The 23208-nt window shown below is 41.2% G+C and overlaps 2 protein-coding genes across 8 annotated transcripts in view; both read right to left on the reverse strand.

Annotated features, from left to right (window-relative positions):
• SERAC1 (serine active site containing 1) overlaps nucleotides 1-22793 on the reverse strand; it is an 85977-nt gene extending 63184 nt beyond the window's left edge. The window contains exon 1 of the mRNA XM_089669725.1: nucleotides 22695-22793. The gene's annotated coding sequence lies outside the window, so the exon portion shown is untranslated. The remainder of the gene's footprint in view (nucleotides 1-22694) is intronic.
• Nucleotides 1499-22832, reverse strand: GTF2H5 (general transcription factor IIH subunit 5). Of its 7 annotated transcripts, none has more exons than XM_089669732.1 (4): nucleotides 22695-22784; nucleotides 17499-17522; nucleotides 6881-6981; nucleotides 1499-1904 (listed from the first exon to the last, which is right to left on the reverse strand). In XM_089669732.1, exons 3-4 carry the CDS (start codon nucleotides 6913-6915, stop codon nucleotides 1724-1726), a joined length of 216 nt encoding a protein of 71 aa, XP_089525858.1. In that variant the 5' UTR covers nucleotides 6916-6981; nucleotides 17499-17522; nucleotides 22695-22784; the 3' UTR covers nucleotides 1499-1723. The 7 variants fall into 7 exon arrangements, with proteins under 7 accessions (XP_089525858.1, XP_089525859.1, XP_089525856.1 ...); XM_089669733.1 differs by having other exon boundaries at nucleotides 17499-17525; XM_089669730.1 differs by having other exon boundaries at nucleotides 6881-7019; nucleotides 17499-17525; nucleotides 22695-22768.
• Between the last annotated feature and the right edge of the window lie 376 nt (nucleotides 22833-23208).

The raw sequence follows: 23208 nt of genomic DNA on the forward strand, positions 1-23208 counted from the left end.
TAACTGCTGATGAGAAAAGGTATTTAGCAGTTTATATTTACTAAAATTGCATTTCCATGTTCTGTGTACTGCAGAAGACCGGATATAGCGAATACAGGGTCCTGGGTTTAGAAACACTTTAAATCAGTTTTAGAACATGTTAGCTATTGGCACACCAAAAGGAAAACAAATCTAATCTAATCTGCAAATACAGTCATGCTATACACCAGTGCTCGACAAATCCCGAGCGCCAGGTCCTCATTGCAACTAGAAAATATGGCCTGGCGCCCAGGCTTTTGTCAGCCCCAGTGGTGTAGCATTGGGGAGCGCAGCCAGGCACAACATTGCTGGGCTGCCTTCTGGTGTAACTGCCTCGTGTGTGATGGCGGGGGGGTAGGGAGGAGCGGCGCTGTGAGGGCAGGTTGAAGGAGGAGAGTGGTGGGAATGTGAAGGGTGAGTTAGGGGAGATGCGGGGCTGTACATTAGTAGGAGGGGCAAGTCAGAGGAGGAGTAGAGCTGGCAGGAAAAGTCCCCTGTGTGGCTCTTAGTGATACCTGCCGCTCCAGGGAGACAGCCTCACCTCAGAACAGAAACTGACGCCGCAGCCGCTCCGGTTCCCAACCTGGACAGGCTCAGAGTGCAGCTCAGAGCCGGGTCTGGGCAGCCCAGGAGCCCACTACCCTTGTGACAGCCACTATGGCCACCTATCAGTGTCCCATCAGTGCCACCTCATCGGTGGACCCATCAGTGCAGAATTACTAAATTTGAAAAAAAAAGTTGGGTCTTTTTTAATTTTCAGTCTTTTCTTTGTGTATTTAGTAACAAATAAAAACCCCAGTGGTGATTAAATCTGACTAAAAGAAAAGCTCTATGTCTCTCAAAAAAAAAAAAAAAAAAAGGCCTGAGCAGGAAGGGGGCGAAAGTAACCAGTAGGCAAGTGGTTAAAAAAAAACTGGCTCCTAACTTTTTTAGCTGGCTCCTAGATTCAAAGCAAATTTGTCAAGCCCTGCTATACACTACAATTCTACATCTACAAATGCACAATAAATTACAATTACAAGATGAAGAAACCCTTGATAAATAAAAGTTTTCACCGCATATAACATAGGTTTACTTACTTTCCTCCAAAGTACCTATAGACATTAAAAGGTGTTTACATCTACCAAGCACAATTTATGCACCAAATTAAAAAATTATAATTGGAAAAGCTTACAATTAACATTCATGCACTGTGCATACATGAATGACATTGGGCTGAAGAAAAAAAAAAAAATATGGAGAAAGACTAAAAGTACAATCCAACTGAGTAGTCAGGCTGGGTGATCATCACATTGGTACCTATAAACACACTGCTAAAATCCGCAAAAGGTCCCCAAAGGGTTTCCTTTCAGAAACCACCATCCATATGCATCCCAATATTTCACTTCCATCCAAAGAACATGTTACACCTTCACTTTATACCATGTTACAGTGAAGAAGGGCCAAATGTTGTCCAGATATAAAATAAAAGCATCACATATAGGTTTTAACAGTTTATTAGCAGCTTACAACTGTTTAAATAGGAAAAAAGAAATAATTTAGATCTATGGAAATACTTTACTGTAAAGAAACAATTTCACTCTCTACATACAGAGAATAGATGGAAGCAAACACAAACATTTTATTATACACACAAATTATCAAATTCAATTGTGTTCTTAAATACATTTTACAGTGTCAGCCATTTTTTAGAAAGTTATTGATTTTACTTCTGTGTGATGGGAAAGGAGTTCTGGTCCATCAATTCTCCAACCTTCTCTTGAAGGACACTGACAAATTCAGCTAAAATAAACACATGTGTGTCATCCAGGTCCTGGATAATGAACTTGGATCCTAAAGCGTTGGTTTCGTCCAAGTATAAGAGAAACTGTTTCATTGCTGGGTCACTGCGGAAGGAAACATAAATGAGAATTTGTTACGATAACCAGTAACAAGATTTCATATCAGGCTTTTTCACCCAAATCTTGACTTTTTAATAAAAAATATTTTTTCCCGGTCACGTTCCAGAAAACATATACAGTAGTGTAATGTCATAATGTAACTGTACCATTATTTATAAAAGCAGAAATAAAGATCACAAATACTTTCACTCCAGCAATGTGATGTGTGTAAGCTCCCTTGTAGGTGCCGACATCTTCTACCTGGCTTCATCCTGGTGCAGGGATTTTGACTACCAAACTTCATTAATCCCAGCATGAAGGTGTGCTGAGAATGTAAACGGAGCTGCAGATTTGCATCCCAGTGCACACATTCTAAAGAGGACTGCGGACAGGCAGGTTTCTTTGTTGCATTGCTGAACAGACATAGTGGGGTAGATTTACCAAAACTGGTGCACACAGGATCAGGTACAACTGTGCATAGTAACCAATGCTTCTAACTTCAGCTTGTTCAATTAAAGTGGTGTAAACACTCTCATACACCCAGTGTAGCATCAGATGATACACAGAGATGAAACAAATCCCCCTACATACGTTTTACTTGTTTAACTGCAGTCTCTTCACTACATCCATTCAAAAGGGCTGAAATGTGAGGAAATCCTTCTTAATTTGTCAGCATCACAGAGGAGGGGGTGGAGAGCTGCAGTAAGAGAATGTGTACACTGTGTGAGAGCTGAATGGAGGAAAAAGGACACACTCCACCACACAGGAACAAAAGGAACTCGCGGAGATGAGTTGCAAGCAGATAAGCTGTGTGCTGAACTCCCTTCCCATCACAATTTTATCTCATGTGCCTAGAAAACGTCTCTGAAGTGACACATGCTGATAACGGATGAACAAAGCACCAGAGAGAAACGGCATGTTGAACTTTTGTGAGAGACAAGTAAACACTACAGATATATGTGCTTTGTTCAGATTTCATGACTGAGTGGTTTACAACCACTTTAAGCTTTGACAATAAAACCTGGAAGCAAATTGGTTATTATACACAACTGCACCAAATAGAGTGTGCACCAGTTTTAGTAAATCTCCCCTAGCATGTCTTTTCTCTAATAAAGAGCCGGTCTGCTCACAATTTTATTTTAATTTTTTACCTTAGCTGTTTATCTTAGTTTTATTTTAATTTGATTCTGCACTCCTGTGACCCGTTTTCAGCAAATAGCAGTCTCGACTTTAACTGCTTCCCGCCCAGCTAATAATAATATTATATTATGACAGCTGAGTAGGAGCACTGCCATCCTGGGTGGACTTCATATGACATCTTCCCAGAACCAGGCCGCATTGCGCACAATTGTAAAGCAGATGGCACATCAGTGTGCCGGGTCGCTGCCAGTACCATATGATTGCTGTGACCAATCACAGCAAATGACATGTCAATTGTAAACAATAAAAGGGTTCCATTAATTTAGCACTATTGTGTTGATCTCTGTGATTGGTCACAATGATCACATGGTACAGACAGGGCCAATCACAACTTCACAATATTACACAATGGATGTCATTCATACAAAATGGTTGCTTATAACAGTGATTATTACAGTGTGAAAAAAAAAAAAAAATCCTGATCACCCTTCCAGAGCAGTACAGTGCCATTCAGTGGTAACACTGTATGGCTCTGGTCACAGTATAATGAAAAAATTAAATTGTTACAAAAGCAAAAAAAAAACAAAAAAAAAAAAAACTCTCTTTTTGTACATACTGTCACCAGTCAGTGTCCCAATCACTGCCACACCAGTTACAGTAATGTGACAGCAAGTTAAAAAATAAATTTTATATATATTTCTGGCCTCACAAAATGAGACAGGCCGTCGGTACTTTCAGATATATACCATTATATATAGATTATATTTACCAAAGAAGTGTAGCAGTATACATTTTGGCCTAAATTTATGAAGGAAGAACTCTTTTTTTTTTTTTTAAATCTTTGATCTTTTTTCACTTACTAAAAGAAAAAAACCCCAAAAAACTTAAAAACAGAAAAAAAAAACCAACACAGTGATAATTACATACCACCAAAAGAAAGCTCCATTTGCTTGGAAAAAATGCTAAAGTGTTGCATGAGTAATTGCAATTCAAAATGCGACAGTGCTGAAAGCTGAAAATTAACCTAGGCAGGAAGGGGGATGAAAGTGTTCGGTATTGAGGTTGTTAAAGTCCACCCAGATGTCTCGGTCGGCAGCTGGCCCAACCTCTAAGCGACCCACTGGGAGACCTAGCAAGCCAGGCCCACCCCTCCAGTCCGATGCTCAAGTGAGAGCTGGAAGGGTAGAGCAAGCAGTGAACTGCTGACCGACAGTCACCAGCTCTTTGCTCACTGAAGACTGAGAACAGAGCAATCAGCGGTCTTTGATTGCTCAGTTCTCTGTGTTAGAGGCGGCGGGGGACAGACGCAGGATCAATACTGGACACTTTCATCCCCTTCTTCTTGCCCAGGCCAATTTTTCAAGCTTTCAGTGCTGTCACACTTTGGTGAGTATGATTGTTTATTTTTTTATTCAATTCCTGACCTTTTTCATTATGACCCATAATTATTTGATGGTCTAGGGTGAGAAAGATCTAAGAAAAAAGTAAAGCAGAATTTCAAGGAACATATAATCTACCTCAAATAATGAGTATCCTATGCTCACATGGCTGCTGTTTACTGTACAAATCCTATTTTTACTGGCACCAGATATTACAGTGTTCTTCTTCCAGCACTGCAACATAATTTTGCCTCTCATACAGTAAAGGATCCTGTTTACCCTCCTTCCTCTCCTATCATCCAATCACAGAATGTTATGTAAAAGAATACAAGGTTTTTTATGAATATACAAGGGGAAAGGAAGGTGAGCATGAATGACAGCCATCTGAACATAGGATACTCATCATTAGAGGTAAAGGTGTCTAATGGACCAAAAGTTGAGAGGTGTGTGCGCTAAATAGTTGAGTGCACATTTAACATAGGGAGCGCAACAGCTTTCCTGCAGTGACATTGGGTCAGTGCAGGGAAACACGACAAAACAACTGTGAGTGAATAAGTCCTAAGGCCCATACCTCCCAAGCACTGCCGAAGGCACAGAAACAGAGAAACCCATATAACTAACAGTAAACAACACTGTGGAGGAGAACAGGTCTCCCCAGCCACTGGTATTGTGGCATTCTTCCAGTAGAAAAATACTGGATAATTTGAAAGTATTGCGCTTGTAAATCAAAAGGCTCTCTTTTTTGCCCTCTGAGGAAAAAACAATAATTGGGTGTTCCCAGGTAGTCCAGCAGGCTAAGGTGAAATGCGGATATCTTGATCCCTATGGAACTGGCAAGTTATTAATCTAGAAGGAGAAGTCTTCCCAATCCTCTTCTGCCACTGGCCTCCAGGCTGGGCAAAAAACTTTTTTGTTGGCATCAAGCCAGGTAGATCTTTAGAAAAGGCTTTAGGGGTTTCGAGTTGCTTACTCAGAGCTGGTTTTGGTTTCTCTGCACCACAAGGGATGTGCTGTGGGATCCGCTGCTGCGCCATATTGACTCTCAGACTGCGGGGCATCTTCCTTGTTTTTGTGGGCCACCATGGCATTCAGGTAGAGGGGCAACCACTCCAGAGCCTCTGGCAGGTGATGTGGATCAGCCAGGGATCAAAGCCGAGAGTCTGCGGAGCTGGGAACAGGATCAATGCAAGAGTAATACTGGGAGCTCTGCGAGATGCATCCGCTCACATGCCGCTTGTGGCCACGCCCCCCCCCCCCATCATGAGAGGCACATTTTATGACTAAATAAATAAATTCGGTATCCGCATATATATAATATATTTAAAAAACAAAAAGTAATAATTATAATACACATGGATTTACATGGTGTGTTATAATTAAAGTCCCACAAAAAATCCAAAAAAGTCACTTTCACCCCTGAAAGTGAATTAAATAAAAAAACCTTTTTTGTGCCAGTCAATTTTTATGACATTTTATAACTGTTCCAAAAAGAGAAATACATTACAGGAGTTTCTCTTTAAAGCTGAACAGCTAAACACACAACACATAATAATGTAGGGCAGCACAGTGGCTATGTGGTTAGCACTTCCGCCTGGCAGTACTAGGGTCATTGGTTCAAATCCCAACCACGGCACCACCTGCCTGGAGTTTGCATGTTCTCCCTGTGTCTGCGTGGGTTTCCTCCGGGTTCTCCGGTTTCCTTTCACACTCCAAAGACATGCTGGTAGGTTAATTGGATCCTGTCTAAACTGGCCCTAGTATGTGTATGGATGACTGTGAGTTAGGGACATTAGATTGTACGCCCCTTGAGGGTTAGGGACTGATGTGAATGTACAATATATATGTAAATTGATGGTGCTATACAAGTACCTGAAATAAAACTTAAATAGTGGCTTGATTCTATGGTAACCAAGTCCCAGACACTGCAACAAACAACAGGGTACCAAGCTGCGCTGCCCTTTCCCAAAGTTCAGCTCAGTTCTCCATGATGGGTCCTGCCATTTGGAAGAAGCTTGCCAAGGTGGAGAACCTCCAGCCATATAGGTGTAATGTTTTATCTGTCAAACGATTTGAAAATCTGTTCAGCAGTACGCCACTAGAGGTCTTCTTGTTGCTGTTGCCTTCTGTCAGTATATTCCCAGTGTTGGAACAACAGTGCTTAGCTATGCAAAGACCATCAGAGTCCTGACTACCATTCCTAACCGGGGTCCTGCTTTGCAAAGAATTGCTGCAAGCTGAAATAGAGGCAGATGCAGATATTCTACTATATTATACTTCAATAAATAATTTTATGTTTTCTTTTGTAATCAGTTTCCTTTGTGTCTGGCTACTACTGTATAATTACAATGTTATTTCTTCTTTTATTCTGGGATTATATAGCAGCATGCAACTTCATGGAATTAAACTAAAAAACATGTAATAACAGGGATCACAGGGATTGAAGAAGAAATGAGCGGTGCTTACCACTCCACCAGGACTCCTTTCAGTACATTCACCATTTTCACAGCCAATGAAGAGGTAGTTCGTCAGACTATTCTTTGCCTCCCTTTTCAGTACTGTCCTGTCTTTGACAATAAGATATGATCACTAATGAAATGCAGATCTAAAATGAAAAGTAGTCCTTATCTTAGAACATGATTGCTTTAGAGAACTTACAGTTAACATTTTGCTACAACCTTTCTTGCTGTGCTAACTGAACAACAAATGAAACCTAACCAGACATGTTTTATGGATGGAAGTGGTATCTGTCTGGGATGCAGTTTTTATCTACTCAATCAAGTACATTGAAAACCATAACATGATTATAGAATATTAACAGATATGGAACCATGGGTAGAAGCACAGCATTGCAGCACCCTGAAGTGTACCAGATGCAAACATTCAGCTGGTGACTTTGAGCCAATATCTGAGGTGCAGGCAGTCAGCCTATTAATAATACTTGAAAAAAAATATTTCAATGACAGTTACAAAACAAATAAAGCCATATGGTTCATATTAAAGTGGTTGTAAAGGCTCAAGGTTTTTTACCTTCATGTATTCTATGCATGAAGGTAAAAAAAACAAAACAAAAAAAACACCCTCAGTGTGCAGCGGACCCCAATCCTTACTTGAGCCCCCTAAGAAATAGAGACGTTCTCGACAGCCTCTGCTGTCTGGGAACTCTCTCCTCATTGTCTGAGACAGCAGCCCATTGGCTCCCAGTGCTGTCAATCACACAGTCAGTGGGTCAATAAGAGGGGGGGGGGGGCCACAACCCTGTGTGTCTAATAGACATGCATACAGCAGTGACTCGGAGACTAGCATGTAGCGGTGCCCTGAGGGCAACTGGCTTTCCCTGGGGGCACTGCTCGAGGGGAAGGAGCCAGGAGCATCGATGGGGACCTGAAAAGAGGAGGATCGGGGCATCTCTGTGCAAAACCAGGTGTGTAGACATGTTTGCTATTTAAAAAACAAGCTTTAGTGTCACTTTAAGGTTGCTACATCGCCCTATAGCAGAAATACTGCTACAGGACGGCATGGGTGCGCACAATCACATGTATATACACACATGATTTTGCAGTTCTGGGTAAGGGGCACATGCACGACCTACCTGCGCCAGTATTCGCAGCCTCGGCTGTCAATCGCCAGGTCCCAGCCAGTAATTCTCCCTGCCGGCACCCAGCGATCTCTGAATATTATCAACAGGGGAGACCAGTATGTAAAAAATACAAATCTCTGACCTATCAGCTCCTGCACACTGCTTACAGTGTAAAGCACACACAGCCCACATAGTAAAACAGCACACAGTTAAACCTTTGATCGCCCCAGATGTTAACCCCTTCCTGCCCAGTGTCATTAGTACAAAATCAGTGCTTTTTATTAGCACTGATCACTGTATTGGTGTCACTGGGGACGTCAGTGACAACAAGTCAGTTCACTCTGAATGCCCACCGCAGTCCCACTATAAGTCACTGATCGCTGCCATTACTAGTTAAAAAAAAAAAATTCCAGTATATATACTGCCATTTGTAAACGCTACAAATTTCACGTAAACCAATTCATTTACACCGATTTTTTTTAGCAAAGACATGCAGCAGAATACATTTTGGCCTAAATTTATAACGAAAATTTTTTTTTATTTTTTTTTACTGGACATGTCTTTTTTTGTTTATAGTGCAAAAAATTAAAACCGCACAGGCGATCGAATACCTGAAAGAAAGCTACCTTTTAAAAATGGACCACACCAAATTGACTGGTCCTGTTGGACCATACGATTTGGCACCAGCAAATGCACTGCATTTGTGATCTGCATCTAGGGTGCTGTTAGCAATAAATTGGCACCTGCAAAGACAGCGTGTTTGAGTGCGATGGAAAAAACACGGAAGAAGCACGTCTTCCCCACACCGTGTTCTGATGTGAACTGGCCCTAAGCTTGTGTGGGAAATCAGCTACAAACAGTCCAGATTGAAACTATATTGAAGAATATAAGAAGCACAGAGACCGCGGTGTCACTGAGAGCCCCAGGTCCCATTCTAATGATCGGGACCCGAGACTCCTGATTCCGGGTCACGTGATCACTGAGATAGCCTCTGATTGACTATCACAGTGATCAGTCACTGTGCAGCCCAGCCCCCTTGTTTTTTCTCTCTCTTTGAATGGAGAAGAGAGATACATTGTATCTCTCTAACTCCTGACAGAGATAAAAAAAAAAAGAAAAAGATAAATATTAAAAAATAAAAGAAAAAATAAAGAAAAATACCTAGATCAAGGTTTGATCTAGTTCAGTGCTACTGTTAGTCTTTGGGTCAAAGGTAAAAAGGTCAGGGTTAAAGGTCAGGATTTAAAAAAAAAAAAATTGGTGTCAGTTATCGTTAATGTGAGTGTGTTTTAGGGGAAAAAAAAAAAGACAAAACAAAATGCGCACTATTGTTTCTGGGCTGTACTACGGGTACAAACAACAAATAACATACACATATATGGTATCGCTGCGATCGTCAAGAGCTGGAGAATTTAATTTTGGGTTTTTCTTTGATGGTAGGTTATGGTCGTAACAAGAAACACACAGCTAAATAAAAAAAAAACGTTTTTTACTATTTTGGGCCAGTTTTCCTTTGATAATGAAAAAAAAATTAGGAGATATCCATTACCATTTACCACCAAATGAAAGTCCAATTTGTCCTGAAAAAATCAAGGCATAATCCACCTGGATGTATAAAGTAGTTGTGGTGATATATACAGTTTTACTAACACATGTCAACGGTGCAGAATTGTGCTTAGTCATTTAGATTTGTTTTACCCTTAGGCATGAAGGGGTTAAACTCAAAACGGACTTCCTAGATTGATTACTGAAAGTCTGTGAAGAAGTGCATTTCACCTGCAGGCTGTCAGAGTAAATATACTATTGTGCAATGGAGCATTCACCCTGTGGCACCTAAGCCATGCAGAGAACACAGTGGGTACACGTCCACACATGCCTCTCTGAGGTCACTTTGGAAACACATTCATGCGGTCCTAACCACAGGACAGTATTATTATTACAGTATAACACATTTGTTTTCTGATTATTTCACACTCAAGTAATCCAGAACCGGCTATATGCACAGTACTTTAAAGTTTAACTCCAGCCTTGGGCTGCATTCACAATTGAGCATCTCTGGTCGTTTTGCAGGATTTTTTTGTACAGGCATTTTTGCAGTTGCCCGAGGCATGAGCATTTTTTTTTTTTTATTATTTTTAGCCAAATGAAAGCTAGTTACTAAGGAAAATAATGCACAATATGTGCTTTTTTTTCATGTGTGCTGCATGCAGGTGCTGCTTATTTAGTAACATGTTACACCCCGAATACAGGTTTAACATGTTATGAAAGATGAACGTATCCTTTAAAGCTTGTAGTTCACATACTTTTTCAAGCTACAAGCATCACTACACTCAGGTGTGAACAGGCACAACTGAAAAACCATGGACTTTTGGATGTTGAGCTCAGGAATGATTGGGGCCTTACCGGCAAGTCTTGCACATTTGTACCGACTCCTATCCTGTACTAAAACTGCTTACTTCAATTTGTACTTTTCTACCCAAGTACATTGATAAACGCTACAGCAGACAAGTGCTTGAATCAAGCTTACATCTGCTACTGCAGCTTTAAGTTTGACAACAGCTGTAAAGTGATTCTACTTATCTTCTGTGTGCGGTGGTTTTGCACAGAGCAGCCTGGATCTCCTCTTCTCACAGGCTCTCCTGGCCCCTCCCTCCTGTCAGATTCCCCCACGGCAAGCAGCTTGTTATAGGAGCACCCACTGCTCTGTGTGTCCATTCACACACAGAGCCACGGCTTGGGCCCGCCCCCTCTGCCAAGTGCCCCCAAAAGCAAGCCTCCTGCTATGGGGGCACGTGAGAAGGCTTGCTCCTGTGAATGGAGATTGTCAATCCACACGCAGAGCATGGCTCAGACCCCCGCTCTCTCCTCATTGGCTGACTGGCTGTGATTGGCTCCCGCTTGCTGTCTCAGCCAATGAGGCAGAGACCTGGGACAGCCGAGGCTGTTGTTCACATCGCTGGATCACGATGAGGCTCAGGTGAATATTGAGAGGGCTGGGTGTGCTGTTGCACACAGGTTTTTTTACCTTCATGCAAAGAATGCATGAAGGTAAAAAACCTTGAGCCTTTAAAACCACTTCAAGAACCGGCGAAGGGCCCTTTAAAAGTGATCAGATGGCTGTAGAGCCGTACAATCACTTTTACAGGGTTTTCAAAGAGCCGCAATGTCTCCATAAAGAGGAAAATGTCACCTGCCAATTCTTTCATATAGATATGCAACAAGTGTATGTAACATCAATTGCGCCACACATGAGGTATTTTTTGGAACATCACAGTGGGAGCAGTAATTCCAGCTCACGGTTAATTCTAACCGGATAACCTGGAAAGGCTTTTAATGCGTTGCCTATGGAGAATTGCGGGTACAATAGTTTGTGATTCCATGGGCATGCACAATTTTAAGACTTGACATGTTTGGTATCCATTTACTTGCCGCACACCAGCTTTCATATTTTACCAAAAATCGGGTTTAATATTGTGTTTGTTTGCATCAAAATGCATTTTAGTGTATTTTTTCCTGAAAATATGCATTTGATAAATAAATGTACAAATAGCATGCAACATAAAAAAAATTGCAACTGCCACTATTTTATTCTCCGAGGTCTGTGCTTTCAGAAAATAAAGTGATTTCTAGCAAAAATGCTAAATTTAAACATGTGTGCAAACAATTGCCCCTGTAGACATATGGTTAAAGGGGAACTTGCAAACAAGGAGACTGTCATGGAAGGTCCTCTTCAATAGAGTAATGTAGACAGTTCAAAGACTACGTTTGGCCCACTTTTTGTCTGTCTGGATGCAGCACGTTCTATCGAGTTGTGTTTGAACTAAGTATGTCTAACAGAACCTTTTCTTGCCAAGTGCCGTTTTATATCTGAATTCCTACTGACATGAGCCCTCTTTGCAGGGTGGCTTCTAATAGAGCCAGAGGACCCTGGCAGGGAGATTATGCCCCTCTAAATTTCCAGATATGCCCTAGTGTGTATTCTTTACAAAGCTGAAGCCTGAGGAAGTCTGAGGATCTGAACCTCTGGAGCAGCACAGGTATCTCTGCTTAGGATTCCCAAATTCCTGCAGTAGCCATATGTACACCTAATACAGACTGACAGCTATGTTTAGTTGTCATGGTAGGATGTGGTGACAGGGTCACTTTAACCACTTCCCATCCAGTGTATGTACAGTTTGCATACCATTGGAGTACTGGTAATATACAGTATGTATCATTTTTAAAGAAAACATGACTGAGCAGGCAAAGCACATTTATGGGATTCATATTCAACTGTAGGTCATAACAGAATGGCACAATCCTAAAACAAAACATGGCAAGTAAACAAATTAAATGCCCCCGTTCAAAAGTCTGCATACCCTTAGTTCTTAATACGGTACTTGGCCCCTTTTGTATTGATGACAGCGTGCAGTCTTTTGTAATAGTTGTCTATGAGGCCCCGAATCCTTGCAGGTGGTATAACTGCCCATTCGTCTTTGCCAAATGCCTCCAGGTCATGCAATGTCTTTGGCCGTCTTGCATGAACCACATGTTTGAGATCTCCCCAGAGTGGCCCAATGATATTAAGGTCAGGAGACTGATGGCCACTCCAGAAACCTCACCTTTTGCTGTTGTAACCCCTGGAGGATCAACTTGGCCTTATGCTTAGGGTCACTGTCATTCTGGAAAGTCCATGAGCATCCCATGCACAGTTTTTGTGAAGAATGCAAGTTGTCTGCCAGCATTTTCTGATAACATGCTGCATATATCTTGCAATCAATATTCACAAGATTCCTCATGCCTTCTTTCTGGCAACTCGACCATACAACTCATTTTTGTTCAAGTATCCTTTTATTATACTCCTTGAAGCAACCACAATGTCTTTTTCCAGATCAGCCTGAGGTTACCCGTGGGTTTTTCTTTGTATCCCGAACATTTCTTCTGGCAGTAGTGGCTGCAATCTGTTATGGTCTACCTGACCCTGGCATCAAAATTTTCCACTTCTTAACAGGTGACTGAACAGTTCTGAGTGGCATATTCAAGGCGTTGAATACCTTTTTATATCCTTATCCATCTTTATAAAGTTCCATTACCTGGTTACACAGGTCTTTTGACAGTTCTTTTCTGCTTCATGCATCCACATGGGAGCTAACAAACTCATTGACTATACACAGACACTAATTGGAATTTAAAAAGCCATATGTGGGAATTACCCTTTGATTGACATTTGAACCTGTGTGTGTCACCTTTGGCGTCTGTACAAAGGCCAAACACTTCAGGGTATGTAAACTTCTAATCAGGGATTTCTGCTATCATTATGTTTTAAAAAAGGAGTCAAACAACTATGTGAGAATACATGGCTTCATATGTTCACTATCCTTAAATAAAAGACAGTTTTTTGGCATTATCAGTCATATTTTCTTTATCAATGTTATGATTTTTGCCAGGGTGTGCAAACTTTTGAACACAACGGTATAAAAACATCCTGAGCAAGAAGTAAAAAAAATTGGGTGATTACTTGTGAGCCACTAGGAGTTTTCTTACTAAATGTAAACTCTATCATCAATTAATTACGTACATAAAAAATATATATAAATTACTATAAATACTAAAATAATACTGATTAGTTAATTACGTGCTTAAATTAATATTTATGAAATATTAGATCGCCAGGTACTTGTTACACCCTCTCTAGGTGTGTGAATGTTAACCATGAATGCCAATATTGTACCGAGCTCCAATATATACAACCTTATGTGATATTGTGAATTCCTAAGTGTACCACCGATAATCAATCAATTATACTTAAATATGATTAGTGTGAATATATAAATTAATTATTTTATAAATGTGAAAAAATAAATAAAGTGTTTATGAAAAATATATAAGTAAAAAATATATTTGAAGTGGGAATGACAGTTCTCTTCTGTGTAAATTAGATGGTATTGTTCAGTCTAGTTAGTGTGATGAGTCTGTGTCCACTGCGTGAACCTCTCTCTCCTCTCCTCAGCACAGCCTTCTCAGTAGGACTTTCTCCGCTGGCTGCTTGGCTTATTCCTCCATATATGGAACATACAGAGAAGGGAAAAGAAACATAGTGTCTTATCCGGGATATCAATTGTTTATTATACTTTGATTTCCCACTCACATTGTGAAAATTTAAGTAGCGCTTTACATGAAATGTATCCAGATCGTACTACAAACAGCCTTGCAGGTGTGTTTGCCTTCAATGAGTATACTCGCCGTTCCTCTGTGGATGCGTGATGACGTCACCGCCCCTCCCCTACGCGTTACGCTACAGGGACTCGTAGCTTCCTCTGGGGGATGTAGTTTTGCCTACATCCCCCAGAGGAAGCTACGAGTCCCTGTAGCGTAACGCGTAGGGGAGGGGCGGTGACGTCATCACGCATCCACAGAGGAACGGCGAGTATACTCATTGAAGGCAAACACACCTGCAAGGCTGTTTGTAGTACGATCTGGATACATTTCATGTAAAGCGCTACTTAAATTTTCACAATGTGAGTGGGAAATCAAAGTATAATAAACAATTGATATCCCGGATAAGACACTATGTTTCTTTTCCCTTCTCTGTATGTTCCATATATGGAGGAATAAGCCAAGCAGCCAGCGGAGAAAGTCCTACTGAGAAGGCTGTGCTGAGGAGAGAGGAGAGGAGAGAGGAGAGAGAGGTTCACGCAGTGGACACAGACTCATCACACTAACTAGACTGAACAACAATACCATCTCATTTACACAGAAGAGAACTGTCATTCCCACTTCAAATATATTTTTTACTTATATATTTTTCATAAACACTTTATTTTTTCACATTTATAAAATAATTAATTTATATATTCACACTAATCATATATTTAAGTATAATTGATTGATGTAATTATTTGATTCACTGTTCAACAAATTTTTATTTTTTGCCAGTTTTGGAAACAAAAGGATCCATTTCTTAATGAATTTCACATTCTGAGTTCAAATATAACAATGAAATTTGTCAATTGGCTCTAGTTTTTCTGTAAACGGAAAGTTTTCTACTATAGGCGTAATGACTACATAATGCACAATAATTATATAGATAGATGTCTTTCCACAAATATAAAGCAAGTGATATTGACTACATAACAAAGCCTAAATGGCATAATATATTGCATAGGATTACCAAGAAAAATTATAGCCATAAGCTAAGTTGAATCATTTTAATACTTAGGATTCTCACTAGTTTTGTCTTCAGTTTGTGTCGGTTTTGCTTCTCTTGGCTTTTCTCTTGTATTCGAGGAAAGGGCTATCTCTTACAACTGCACGTGACTACACGCTTCAGGTTCTTCCTCACTTGACTCAACCACGAAGGATTCTGGTGCTTTAGGAATTGGTAGCCCCTCTCCATGAGGAACTGGACGTATTGCCGATGGAATATTTGGATAGTGCACAGATAACTTTTTCTTCTTATTTAGCCCTTTTACAATTGGAGGCACCATACAAAAGTAACAATTACTAACATGATCTGTTGGCTCTCTCCAAATCATTGGCACAGCGAAAGGCATAGATGCCTTTTTTCCATTCAACCATTGCTCCAGTGCCGTCCCACAAGAATTGCAGCATCTATGTGGTGCCCAGCTCTTGTCCTGGTCTCCTATCTTGCAGCCAAAATACAAGTTGTAGGCTTTCTTAATCATTCCTGTTCTCCTCCTTTTTTGTGAGATAAAAGTTATTTCACCGCAGATATAGCAGAAATGATCTGCTTTATTCACACAAGTTCGAGGCATTACTGAGTAGCCTATATAAGCAGAAAACCAAATGTAAAGACGCTGTCGAACTACAATCAGCTACAGATACTGCAGCTTTTATGCAGTGAAGTGATGCAATTAAAGGCTAATATTGCATCATCTCAGTATACATGCAATTTTCTATTGGTCACCAGTATCAATTGCGCAATATGCAGCTGAAGTTGCATCATAATTTTGAATGGCTTACGTCATTAGATGGGTGAATATATCATGGAAACTAGAGCCAATCAACATTTTTTAGGGTCATTTTCGTTTTCAGCACCCCAAAATTATGTAAGATTAGCTAATTTTATGCCCAAAACTTTTTACCTGTTGAACAGTGTTATCGGTGGTACACTGAGGAATTCACAATATCACATAAGGTTGTATATATTGGAGCGCGGTACAATATTGGCATTCATGCTGAGCAAGAAGTAGTTATACCAGGATCATGATTGCAGCTGCAGCCATGATTCTGGTATAAAATGTTTCAGCTGCCGATCCTCTTTCAGGTAAAAGGTATCTGAGTTGCTATACAGCTGCCTGTTCACCTGTCCCACCAGGGAGCCCAGGACCACAGAAAGTTGCCTGGACAGCTGCACACAGAGAAACAAAAGTTATTCCCGCCCCTCTGTGATGAATGAAGCCAGAAGCAATGAGCATTTAGTCTCTTCTGGTTTCGTTCTTTGGTTAGCTGGCTGATACTGGCCACGGTGGCAGCCAATCAAACCGATTTGTGTTCGACTGGCTGCCTCTGAGGGCAGAGAAGGGATCAGGGGTCTTGTATAGTGGTGTACTGAAATGAACATTCTGGTGCCAAAACCGATACCGAAACTTCAGAATGCATGTGGCCGAAAACCGAACCAAAACCAAAATGTCTGCATATGTGGGGAGGCTCCAATTTTTTTTCCTACTTTCAAGATTTATTTATATATATATATATATATATATATATATATATATATATATATATATATTTTAGCTTATGATTTTATTGCTATCACATAGGGGACCAATAGTCAGTGAGGTAGCAGTGTATACAGAGAGGCTCCTCACGGGCTGTCACTATATATCAGTGCTGATTTTCAAATGGAATTGCCGGCTTTTTTTCTTCTTCACTATAGCTCACAGAATTAGTTGTCACTTTCCCCGGAGCTAAAGGAAAAGTTTTTTTATCTCCGGAAAGAAACTAAAAAGGAAACATTGTTTCTTTTAACTGGGAGGAAAGCGACAGCTGATTCTCTGAGCTATAGTGAAGAGTAATTACATTTAAAAAACGGCACTGATATATAGGGACAGCCAGTCACTGTACACACTGCTCCTCTCCTTCCTCTCTCAGCCGTTCTCCCCCTCACATCTGCAGTACACACAGGCCCCTGTATCGGCTAAATATTTCTTATCGGCACAATGCCGATAGGGCTATTTTCGGCAGCCAAAATTTGGGCACATCCCTAGTCTTGTATACCCTGATCTCTCAATAACCAGTACCTGTCACTGCCCAAACTATCCCCTGGGATGCTGCTCCTCCCCTGTGATAATAAAGTGGAATCAGGGGGAAAAAAAAAAAAAAAAAATTAACACATCCCCACATGCAGATGCAAACATGCAAGTAGGTCCCACATGCATATGTAAACAGTGATCGTACAACACGTGAGGTATCGCCGTAAACAAGTTAGAGCAATAATTCTAGCACCAGAACACACATTTAACTCACAGACCTCATGCACACTGGACATTTTCCTAAGGTTACCTTTCACACGGATCAGTTTTTCATCTGCTTTTGTGTAAAAAAAAAAACAAAAAAAAAAACACCTCTTCATACTGATCTGTTGCGGGTCCAGCGAGTTTTTATTAGATAAGTTTTCAAATAACAAATAGAACAAATAAACAATTGTCATGTCATAGTAAGTAGAGTTCAACACAATGCAAAGAACATGGTTTAGTGAACATAAGACACACACTAGGAATCCAGAAACCCTTGTAGAGTAGCTATTGGTTACTCCAAACCGGATATCGTATGTACTCTCCAGCGCCTCAGGATATGCACAGCCAAAAGGGAAGCCAAGGGTACCAGGACAGCGACAACCAAAGGAAATGTTCCAGGGGTGCAGCCCTCCTCAAACGGGGAAATCTGCCACTGGATAGAGAGAAAACAGGTGGCGCCCACACCTAGTGCATTATCCAAGGTTTATTGTAGGAGTGAAATAATAAAAACATACTCACAGACGAAGCATGTATCTAAAAAGCATAGAAAAATGACAATGGCCACAACGGCGGGCAAGATGTTCTCACTGTTAGTGTGGTCAAATGGCTGACGCGTTTCGGGGACGAATCCCTTTCCTCAGAGCTGATGACCAGCCTCTGATACTGATGTATGATGTCTGGAAAGAAAGAGCCTCACTGTTGAACCTTGGATAATGCACTAGGTGTGGGCCCCACCTGTTTTCTCTCTATCCATTGGTAACTCCAAATAGAAAGTCCACATCATTTATCCAATCATATATAGGAGACGAAGGTAGTGATGGGGGAAGGGAGGAGGGAAGGAAGCTGGAAGGGGAGCATGGAAAGGGGGAATCAGGGGACATTGTGGAAGGAGAAGGGAGAAGAGCCATTGTTTGTAGACCTGAGAATAAACACAGAGTAAGTGTCGTTTGAGTCATGACAAATGTTGTAGAACATATAGGGATCAGTCACAACCAACCCCAGGAGGACAGAACAAGGAATAATAAAGAACTGGAGAAACTGTGTGAAGTGTTTTTGCCTCCACCAGTAGTCTACAACTGGAGTGGGCGGAGTAACTGGGTGGAGTGGCTTGTCAGTCTGCAGCCTGCTCACACACCTGGGTTCCTATGGCAACTCACTCTACAGCAAGGGCAGAGAAGATCGGTTGAAAACAAACTGCTCAAACTTGCTCACTTCACTGGCGGTTGCCATCTTCAAACAGTTGTAGTTTAAAAATTGTAAATCCTACACCGAAGAGCTTTATATTGTGAGACCCAGACCTACATTTTGATGCATAGTATGTCTCTGAAAGACTAAAAATGAAGGCACAGTCGCAGTTTGGAAATTGCCCTTCAAATTTGACGTGGCTAGAGTGGAGTTTCAATGAATGTCAATGGGCGGTGTGAGTTGCAAACAAATGGTCACATTGTGAAAACTATCAGGACTATGGCTTAGCCGTGGACATTTTTAGTGGCAGCAGGGATAGCTGAACGTTTTGATATAAGATTTGTGTAGGTGGGCTCGCAAATGAGGGAGTGATGGCAGTTTAGAAATCATGTCCTGATTTTTCAGCTCACACTCTAGCTTTTGTCAGCTTCCACTCTAGTTTTGAACATTCCGCCATTCATTCCTATGGGACCAATTTCACCACAAAAATGCTGATATTTCGTGAACCATTCGGCGAAACGTTCCACAAAGTAATAGCACACCAATCGGGAACAATCCGCATGTTTCGGTATATTACGGTCTATGTAGTGTAAAAACTGTGGGAGGGGTTAGGGTGGTAAATTTGGCTATAATAATAAGAATATATATGTGAGATAACAGTAAGTGGTCTTGCCATGCAAGAACACTTAATAAAGAAAAAGAAAATAGAAGAAAAAGAAAGGGTCAAGTCGGGAGACATTAAGGCACGGAAATATATCGAATCCATGGGTCCCATGTTTTATCACATTTTCTGGTAGTATTGTGTAGAATACAGGTAAGTCTGTCGTTAATTATAATCCAATTCAGTTTGTTCTTAACATAGTCAATCGAGATGACCGATTGCCTCCAATGTCTAGCAATAGTGAATCTCGCTGCCAACAGCATATAGGTGATCAATTAACAGGATTTTTTGGGAACGGTATCCGAGAATTTATGAAAGAGGGTCGTCTCTTGGTATCTACGAATATTAACACCTGTCACCGTATAGATGAAATTAAACATGTGAATCCAAAATCTGGTTGCCATTGGGCATTGCCACCACACATGATACATAGAATCCATCTGGTAGCAACGCCGGAAGCACATCGGTGAGGCAGGTGGATGCATCTTTGCAGTCCGAATTGGGACCAAGTACCATCGTAATAACATTTTGTAGTTGCTTCAATTAGGGTAGTGTTGATGGAAACTTTAGACAATGCCAGGGCAATATCTTGCCAATCAGATAGGTCGTAAGTGACATTCAGGTCCCGTTCCCATTGATTCATATAGGGAAGCTTACAATTCGGATCAGTAAGGAGAGCATACACTGTAGAGACACGGCATCTGGGGAAATCCCTATTCATGCAGGAAAGTTCAAAATTGGTGAGTGTGGATGGTTCATCCAATAAAGCGATTTTTGAACGGATAAAGGAGACAATTTGATTGTATTTAAAGATTTCGAAAGAGGGCAGTTGCAATTTATCTTTAAAGTGTTGCATAGAGTGAGTTTGATCACCCTTAAGGTAGTCTCCTATCTGCAGTAATCCCTTATTAATCCACCACTGGTCCGGTGCGTTTTTAAATTCCGCTTTGAATTCACTTGAAAACGTGGCAAAAAAACACACCCACGCTGCATTTTTGGCATGTTTATTGAGTCATGTCCTGTAAAAAAACACTCAGCAAATGCGGTAACAACCGCACCCTGGTCCATTTTTGCTGCGTTTTCCATTATTTCAAATTTTTTTTACTGCACTAAAAATTGATCAGTGTGAAAGCAGCCTAACTCTTCGAGAAGCCTTTCCTCCTGGCAGCAGAGTTTTGGCAGACAAAATGCCAGATGCATGTAAAAATGTGTAACACATTTAGCCGTGTCAGGGATGTTCAATTCCTATAGCCGGATGCCCGGGACATACAGTTCTGATGCTGGGCAAGAAGTTTATCTTTACATTTAGCCCTGCTGTGGACAAGCAGGGTTTAGAGCCAACGGTTGTCATTCTTATAAAAGCAATCTGAGCAGCTATCTAGCCGCTGGATCGCTTTTTTCAAGCAATGGGAGGGGACGTCATTTCCCCCCCCCACCCCCCGCGGGCAGTCCCAACCTTACTGGGAAAACCTGATCGATTATCCAGTGCTTCTGCCAGGTCATCATAGAGGTGAACAAAGACTGGAACCTCTCTGTTCACCTCTATGATATAGAAAACAGGAAGTGATGCGCATATATCACTTCCTGTTTCCCTGGCTATAAACTGCGCCATTTTAAAAAATGATCACACCGAGCCTAAAAATGGGTGGAACATGTTTCCGAAGGGAAACTTATCCTTTAAAGCGCTGCCTATGGACAATTTTAGGAACTGTAGCTTGTCACCATTTCACAAATGTGAAAATGTTTTAATTTTGATCTGTAAGGTACCCATTTAGTCGGCGCCACATCATCATTTATATTATAACAAAAAGATTTGGACTTATATTGTGTTTGTGTTCACTAAAATTCATTTAAGTGTATTTTTTCCTGAAAATCTGCATTTAATAAATAGCTGCACAAATATCGTGCTACATAAAAAAGTGTAACCTCCACTAAAAATTATTTTCTAGCAAAAGAAAAAAAAAAATACAGATATTTACATGTATGTGAAAAATGTCAAAGGTGGCCCAGACAGCAAGTGGTTATTACCACCCAAAAGGGGAAATTCGCTTTAAGGCTTCGTCCCTCCACTCCCCGTTATGGATTGGCACCTTTGGGGAGCAGAAGGGGTACCCGATTTTGATAGGTACCTGCTCCCACCAGATTAGCATTTTACAGGGAGGCCAGTAAGGGCAGCTTCAATATTTTTCTCCATAACCACTCCCTGACTATAACAGAACTAATGCTACAGGGCTGCACAAAATCACATATATATGCGCTTTTGTATTTCTGGGTAGGGAGAGTGCATCCTACCTACGCTGCCATTGATGGCTACAGCTGTTGATCACTAGGTCCTGGCCGGAGATTTTCCACCAGCATCCAACGATCGCTGCGAAACACTGACAGGGGAGAGGTCTGTATGAAAACAATACCGATGCCTTCCCTGTCAGCACCAGCACGTTGCTTTGTATGGCACTGCACTGCAGAGCCATACAAAACAGCATGCCTCCCTAGTAAAACACAGCACACAGTAAAACACACAGTTAACCCTTTGATCGCCCCAGATGTTAACCCCTTCCTGCCCAGTGTCATTAGTACAGAGTCAGTGCTTTTTATTAGTACTGATCACTGTATTAGTGTCACTGGGGATGTCAGTGACACCAAGTCAGTTCCCTCCCAGTGTCAGAATGCCCACCACAGTCCCACCAAAAGTCGCTGATCCATTACTAGCATAAAGAAAAAAAAATTATATCTGTACCGCCATTTGTAAACACTATAACTGTCACATAAACCAATTAATTTACACGTATTGGGATTTTTTTTAGCAGACATGTAGCAGATTACATTTAAGGCCTAAATTTATGACATTCGATTTTTTAAAATTATTGGGCTTTGTTTTCCCCAAATTGTTCGTAATTTTTTTGTTTATAGCGCAAAAAATAAAAACGCACAGGCAAATCAAATACCACCAAAAGAAAGCTCTATTTGTGGGACAAAGGACAGAAATTTTGTTTGGGTGCAGCGCTGCATGACCGCGCAATTGTCAAAGTAACGCAGCGCCGTAATGCAATAAATGGCCTGGTCAGGAAGGGGGGGAAATCTTCAGGAAGGCAAGTGGTTAATATCACAAACTCTGGGAACACTGAGGAATAGCTGACATCCCAGAGAAGAGGACACTGCCTGTCTGATACGTACTGTACATGAATGTGATAGAAATACCAGAACCTGCAGGAGAAGCCCCCCCCCAAACACTGACACATGGATACAGGTCATTGTATTCCACACACAGCACCGGCTCAGAGAACAGGAAGTAGGAAGAGTGAACGTAAACAGCAAGTTAGCAGAGTGTCCTGAATGGTCAGCTGACCACACCCCCCGCCATCCCAGCACCGCACTCCTATCATCCACACCACCTACCTTACAAGGAGGCACAGCTCACCCCTCCCAACAAGCAACCCGCTCCTGGGAACACCGGAACTTCCGCTCTCAACTTCACCTGCCTGAGAACACTTCCGCTCTGCGCTCAACAACCAATCGGCAGCTGGATGGGCGTCTCTGGGCCGTAAATGGTAGAAGGAAAGACGTCCCTGTCTGTGAGACGGAATGGGCTGTGCGGCGTCCGTGTAGACGTAGAGGAATTCTCCCCCTAGTGGCCGTGTTTGGTGTCACTGGAGTCAGAGCCGACTGCAGAGCCTTGGTTTACTTGCAAGTCCACAGCACAGCATTTCAGGTAGAGCTCGATTATAAATCAACTGCCCTTTACATGACCAAGTTATGGAAGAAGGCCCAAGGAATAATAATATTATTAATAAAAGAAAAGTAAAGCGTTTTTTTTTTCTAAATACTTTAGATAGAAAAAACTAATAAAAAAAAAAACAAATAAAAAAAATATATATATATATATATATTTTTTTTTTAATTTGTTTCATAT

The sequence above is a fragment of the Staurois parvus genome, unplaced genomic scaffold (genome assembly GCF_062004578.1).
Source record: "Staurois parvus isolate SC_StPar_1 unplaced genomic scaffold, SC_StPar_1.0 ptg000081l, whole genome shotgun sequence".
In the NCBI taxonomy this organism is placed as follows: Eukaryota; Metazoa; Chordata; class Amphibia; order Anura; family Ranidae; genus Staurois; species Staurois parvus.

Bases quoted from the DNA above. Each gene is read 5' to 3' on its own strand.
- GTF2H5 (XM_089669727.1), bottom strand. From the start codon at position 6,915: ATGGTGAATGTACTGAAAGGAGTCCTGGTGGAGTG. The intron at 1,905-6,880 runs GTAAGCACCGCT...TTCCTTCCGCAG, and splicing joins AAAGGAGTCCTGGTGGAGTG to TGACCCAGCAATGAAACAGT.